The following is a 6,634-nucleotide window of genomic DNA, read 5'->3' on the forward strand; positions in this document are numbered from 1 at the left end:
GAAGTCCAGGAGTTTGATCTCCTCCTGGAAGCTCAATCCGCCTGCGGCTCTGCTCGCGGCGTTCAGTTGAGTCTGCTGGGTGACGGCGCCCCCCGGAGGCCCGGCGGCTCACTTCAGGGTTGTCGTTTGTCCGTGTGGCTGCAGAATGTGTGGCGACGACGGGGATGATCCTGCTGCTGGGCGAAGTGACGTCCAGCGCCAGCGTGGACCTGCAGGCCGTCGTCCGGGAAACCGTGAGGAGGATCGGCTACGACGACTCGTCCAAAGGTGACGAGTCTTTCAAGGAGCGACGGGTTCCGAGGACGCCGCCGCCTGCCGCCGCCGCTCTGCTGACGTGTGGGTTTTTTTTCAGGCTTCGACTACAAGACGTGTAACGTGCTGGTCGCCCTGCAGCCGCAGGCCCTGGAGATCTCCGACTGCGTGTTCCAGGGCCGCCGGCCGGACGACGTCGGCGCCGGGGACCAGGTGTGACCGCCACGCTGGCCACGCCCACGCTCACTGACACTCGCCACGCCCACGCTCACTGACGCCGGCCACGCCCAAGCCGGCCACGCCCACGCTCACCACACTGGCCACACCCACGCTCACTGACACTCACCACGCCCACGCTTACTGATGCTGGCCACGCCCACGCTCACTAACACTGGCCACGCCCACACTGGCCATGCGATGCTCACTAACACTGGCCACGCCCACACTGGCCATGCGATGCTCACTGATGCTCGCCACACCCGCCACGCCCACTGCTCATGATACTCGCCACGCCCACACTTACTGACGCTCGCCACGCCCGCCACGCTCACGACGCCCGCCACGCTCACGACGCCCGCCACGCTCGCCGCGCCCACCACGCTCACGACGCCCGCCACGCTCACGACGCTCGCCACGCTCACGACGCCCGCCACGCCCGCCACGCTCACGACGCCCGCCACGCTCACGACGCCCGCCACGCTCACGACGCCCGCCACGCTCGCCACGCCCACCACGCTCACGACGCCCGCCACGCTCGCGACGCTCGCACACGCTCACGACGCCCGCCACGCTCACCACGCCCGCCACGCTCACGACGCTCGCCACGCTCACGACGCTCGCCACGCCCGCCACGCTCACGACGCCCCGCCACCCCCCACGCTCACGACGCTCGCCACGCTCACGACGCTCGCCACGCCCGCCACGCTCACGACGCCCGCCACGCTCGCCACGCTCGCCACGCCCGCCACGCCCGCCACGCTCACGACGCTCGCCACGCTCACGACGCTCGCCACGCCCGCCACGCTCACGACGCCCGCCACGCTCGCCACGCCCGCCACGCTCACGACGCTCGCCACGCTCGCCACGCCCGCCACGCTCACGACGCTCAGCTCTTTAAAGTTTCCTGCTCATGAGACGAAAACTGTTTTTCTCTAAAGTGAAACTAGAAAGTTTGTTTAAAGTCATAAATCATCAATCGGATCCGTCAGTTAGATTCAAACTGTTGGAGCTCGCAGAGCCTCACGTTTCCATGACGACAGGGACGCTTTATGTTTCCACGTCTCTGTTTGGTTTCTGGTCTTTGCTCAGTTTCCCCCGATTGTCTGTCTCCGGCTGCTGACGGTGCAGTTTGTCTCCAGGGTCTGATGTTCGGCTACGCCACGGACGAGACGGAGGAGCTCATGCCGCTAACGCTGCTGCTAGCTCACCGGCTCAACGCCAGGATGAAGGACTTGTCCCGGAGCGGCGAGTGTCCCTGGATCCTGCCCGACTGCAAGTCCCAGGTCAGACTCGTCCTCTAGTCTCTCTCGTCTCGTCTCTCGTCTCGTCCTCTCATCTCGTCCTCTAGTCTCCCGCGCCTCGTCTCGTCTCTCGTCTCGTCTCTCATCTCGCCTCTCGTCTCGTCTCGTCCTCTAGTCTCCCGCGCCTCGTCTCGTCTCTCGTCTCGTCCTCTAGTCTCCGGCGCCTCGTCTCGACTCGTCTCGTCTCTCATCTCGCCTCTAGTCTCCCGCGCCTCGTCTCGTCTCTCGTCTCCGTCTCTCATCTCGCCTCTCGTCTCGTCTCATCTCTCGTCTCGTCTCTCGCCTCGCCTCGTCTCGCCTTGCCTCTTGTCTCGTCTCCGTCTCGCCTCTTGTCTCGTCTCGTCTCTTGTCTCGACTCGTCTCGCCTCTCGTCTCGTCTCGCGTCTCACCTTGTCTCTTGTCTCGTCTCTTCTCATCTCGCGTCTCGCCTCGTCTCGCCCCGCCTCGCCCCGCCTCGCCCCGCCTCGCCCGCCTTGTCTCGCCTCGTCTCGCCCCGCCCCGCCTCGCCCCGCCCCGCCTCTCCTCGCCTCGCCCCGCCCCGCCTCGCCCCGCCCCGCCCCGCCCCGCCCCGCCCCGCCTCGCCTCGCCCCGCCTCGCCCCGCCCCGCTCCGCCCCGCCCCAGTCAGACAGTCCCGGCCGTGTCCTGCAGGTGACGGTGGAGTACCGAGACGCCGGCGGCGCCATGGAGCCCCTACGCGTCCACACCGTGGTCGTGTCCGTCCAGCACCGCCCGGACGTGGGCCTGGACCAGATCAGACAGCAGCTGATGGAGAAGGTGGTGAAGGTGGTGGTTCCCGCCAAGTACCTGGACCAGAGGACCGTCTACCACCTGCTGCCCAGCGGCAAGTTCCTGATGGGGGGTCCGCAGGTCAGTGCCTGGGGGGCGGCGTGGCCGCGTGGCGCCGTGGCGTGGTGACATGTCGTTCGGTGACTCTGACGTTGTCACATGACTCTGATGTCACATGACTCTGATGTCACGTGACTCTGACGTTGTCACATGACACTGATGTCACATGACTCTGATGTCACATGACTCTGATGTCACGTGACTCTGACGTTGTCACATGACTCTGATGTCACATGACTCTGATGTCACATGACCAGGGCGACGCCGGACTGACGGGACGTAAGATCATCGTGGACACGTACGGAGGCTGGGGGGGCCACGGGGGCGGAGCCTTCTCCGGCAAGGACCCGTCCAAGGTGGACCGGTCCGGGGCCTACGCCGCTCGCTGGGTCGCCAAGTCCCTGGTGAAGGCCGGACTCTGCAGGAGGGTCCTGGTTCAGGTGAGTCCTGGTTTAGGTGAGTCCTGGTTCAGGTGAGTCCTGGTTTAGGTGAGTCCTGGTTCAGGTGAGTCCCGGTTCAGGTGAGTCCCGGTTCAGGTGAGTCCTGGTTCAGGTGAGTCCTGGTTTAGGTGAGTCCTGGTTTAGGTGAGTCCTGGTTTAGGTGAGTCCCGGTTCAGGTGAGTCCCCTTCACCTTACCTTCACCTTACCTTCACCTTACCTTACCTTCACCTTACCTTACTTTTACCTTACCTCACCTTACCTTCACCTTACCTTACCTTCACCTTACCTTCATCTTACCTTACTTTTACCTTACCTCACCTTACCTTCACCTTACCTTACCTCACCTTACCTTCACCTTACCTTACCTTCACCTTACCTTCATCTTACCTTACCTTCACCTTACCTCACCCTACCTTCAACTTACCTTACCTTACCTTACCTTCACCTTACCTTACTTTTACCTTACCTCACCTTACCTTCACCTTACCTTACCTTCACCTTACCTTCATCTTACCTTACTTTTACCTTACCTCACCTAACCTTCACCTTACCTTACCTCACCTTACCTTCATCTTACCTTACCTCACCTTACCTTCACCTTACCTTACCTTCACCTTACCTTCATCTTACCTTACCTTCACCTTACCTCACCCTACCTTCAACTTACCTTACCTTACCTTACCTTCACCTTACCCTGCGACCCGCCTCCTGTACGACCCGCCTCCACAGCACTCGTGTGACGTTGTGGCTCCGCCCCCTCCAGATCTCGTACGCCATCGGCGTGAGCCGCCCGCTAGCCGTTAGCATCTTCCACTACGGCACGTCGAGCCGCGACGAAGACGAGCTGCTGCAGATCGTAGAGAAGAACTTCGACCTGCGACCCGGAGTCATCGTCCAGTACGTCCTCCGATACAACCTGGCTCCGCCCACATGACCATATAGGGGGAGGGGCAGGAAGTACTGCCTCTCGTGGCGCCATGTGCCAGAGCAGAGCTGCCTGGTTGTGGGAGGAGCCAAAAAGGGGGGTGGGGGGGGGAGCCTACCTTGATTGTGATTGGCTGAACCCCCGATGACATCATATAAGGTTTGATTTCTGATTGGCTGAACCCCCGATGACATCATATAAGGTTTGATTTCTGATTGGCTGCTTGGAGCAACACACTTTGTAAAAGAGAGCGAGAGAGAGAGAGACGGTCAGTACTGCTACAAAGAGAGAGAGAAAGGGGGAGAGAGAGAGAGAAAGGAGGGAGAGAGAGAGAGAGAAAGGGGGAGAGAGAGAGAGAAAGGGGGAGAGAGCGAGAGAGAGAGAGACGGTCAGTAGTGCTACAAAGAGAGAGAGAGAGAGAGACAGACAGCGAGAGAGAGAGAGAGACAGAGAGCGAGAGAGAGAGACAGAGAGAGAGAGAGACAGACAGCGAGAGAGAGACAGAGAGAGAGAGACAGCGAGAGAGAGAGAGACAGAGAGAGAGAGAGAGAGAGACAGACAGCGAGAGAGAGACAGAGAGAGACAGAGAGAGAGAGACAGCGAGAGAGAGAGAGACAGAGAGAGACAGAGAGAGAGAGAGACAGAGAGAGAGAGAGAGAGACAGCGAGAGAGAGAGAGACAGACAGCGAGAGAGAGACAGAGAGAGACAGACAGCGAGAGAGAGACAGAGAGAGAGAGACAGCGAGAGAGAGAGAGACAGAGAGAGACAGAGAGAGAGAGAGAGACAGAGAGAGAGAGACAGTGAGAGAGAGAGAGACAGAGAGAGAGAGAGAGACAGACAGAGACAGAGAGAGAGAGAGAGACAGAGAGAGAGAGACAGCGAGAGAGAGAGAGACAGAGAGAGAGAGAGAGACAGAGAGAGACAGAGAGAGACAGAGAGAGAGAGAGAGACAGAGAGAGAGAGACAGCGAGAGAGAGAGAGACAGAGAGAGAGAGAGAGACAGACAGAGAGAGACAGAGAGAGAGAATCAGTACCACTTCCACTAACCTTCATTGTCCTCTCCTCCGTCCCTCAGGGACTTGGGACTGAAGCGTCCAATCTACCAGGCGACGTCCTGCTATGGACACTTTGGGAGAGACGAGTTCTCCTGGGAGAAACCGAAGACACTGAGGTTTTAGAAGAAGAAGAAGAAGCTTTTAAAATCATCTTGTTCAATTTCTACTTCATTATTAAAAAACCAGCAAGGATTAAAAAAAAAAAAAAGTCTTGTTTTCTTTATTTATTTCAGAGTAAAAGCCTGGAGAACGATGAGAGACGCTCACTTCTGTGCTTTTATTGTCTAAAAACTGTCAAACGTGAAGCAGCTGAACGTCCAACGTCCTTCCAGAGGCTCCTTCAGCATTCGCAGTATTTAAATGATTAATTCTATGGTTGATCCGTCTTCTGTCTCCTTGTCCTCCGTCCTCCGTCCTTGTCCTCCGTCCTTGTCCTCCGTCCCGGCAGAGTTTAACGCTGATTGAATTTAGAATTCGGGGGGAAATCATCCGTCATTCCAGGTTATTTGCTTTAATTTGAAATGTTACTGGGTTGTTCTGGTGCGAGAGGAGCGCAGGTCACTTTTTACCCAGAATCCTCTGCTGCCGGCGGCAGGAGTTTAAATCATCCATGTTCCTCCAGGACCGTCGTCTAGACCAGGGGAGGTGTGGCAGGTAAGGCAGAGAGCGGTGTGGCAGGTAAGGCTAAGGGTGGTGTGGGAGGTAAGGCTAAGGGTGGTGTGGGACGTAAGGCTAAGGGTGAGGTGGGAGGGCGCGGTATGGGAGGTAAGGCTAAGTGCACCCAGAGCCAATTGCGTTGCTGAGAGCTGCAATGCATTATGGGAGTTTCTGTTTGTGGCGTTTTAAATGTAATTATGAGTTTGTAGTGTTGGTAATAATTGTGTTTTTGTTGTTTAGCTCACGTAGTTTAGTTTATTAGTTGTAAGTTGTCAACCAGCAGTGAAGGAGGCCTGTGGGACTGTCAAAATAAAAGACTGTTGTAGAGTAAAAGCCTTTCCTGCAGCGTGTCGTCGGTGTGCAACGGGATCAACCGACCTCTGGGCTGAACTGCAGTGAAGGTCTGCTGCCACCGTGTGTCCGCCAGGGGGAACTGCAGCCTCCCGCTTTTCATTTCACTTCTACATCTGCCGCTCCTCGGGGAATGACGTCATTTCTCATCGATGACGCGTCAGTCTGTTCGTCTTCTACTACATTTGATGAGTCACTGCGGTTCTTACTGACCGTTAACCTTCAGTTGCTTTGACTCAATCAGGTGATTTCATAATATTAACCCTCCCGCTTGTGTTTATTTATTTATTTATTCATTTATCTATTTATTTATTGATTGATTGGTTTGTGTGCAGCAGCGGCCGCTATCAGATTGATGGGTCTGCGCTCTACCGAGTGTCGCTCCAGTTATTATTTGTTCCGTAATGTTTATTTCCGTATTAATATTCACTTTATTTGCTTTGTTGTTCCCGATCATCGTCGCTTTAGTCGATTTCCTTATTAACCAAACTCGGAGCGCTCGTCACTGGAATACCACTTTTATTTTGAAATCTGCTGAACAGAGCGGCGACTGGCCGGACCGTCTTCCGGTGTTGAGGCCAGCTT

General features: G+C 56.9%; 1 protein-coding gene across 1 annotated transcript in view; it reads left to right on the plus strand.

Moving 5' to 3' along the window:
- mat2al (methionine adenosyltransferase II, alpha-like) overlaps positions 1-5,218 on the plus strand; it is a 7,016-nt gene extending 1,798 nt beyond the window's left edge. The window contains exons 3-9 of the mRNA XM_080521541.1: positions 145-267; positions 353-465; positions 1,611-1,754; positions 2,422-2,640; positions 2,877-3,059; positions 3,824-3,957; positions 5,062-5,218. Coding sequence (XP_080377667.1) covers positions 145-267; positions 353-465; positions 1,611-1,754; positions 2,422-2,640; positions 2,877-3,059; positions 3,824-3,957; positions 5,062-5,164 — 1,019 coding nt within the window. The 3' untranslated portion in view covers positions 5,165-5,218. The remainder of the gene's footprint in view (positions 1-144; positions 268-352; positions 466-1,610; positions 1,755-2,421; positions 2,641-2,876; positions 3,060-3,823; positions 3,958-5,061) is intronic.
- The last annotated feature ends 1,416 nt before the right edge of the window (positions 5,219-6,634 follow it).

The sequence above is a fragment of the Blennius ocellaris genome (genome assembly GCF_963422515.1).
Source record: "Blennius ocellaris genome assembly, contig: SCAFFOLD_87, whole genome shotgun sequence".
In the NCBI taxonomy this organism is placed as follows: Eukaryota; Metazoa; Chordata; class Actinopteri; order Blenniiformes; family Blenniidae; genus Blennius; species Blennius ocellaris.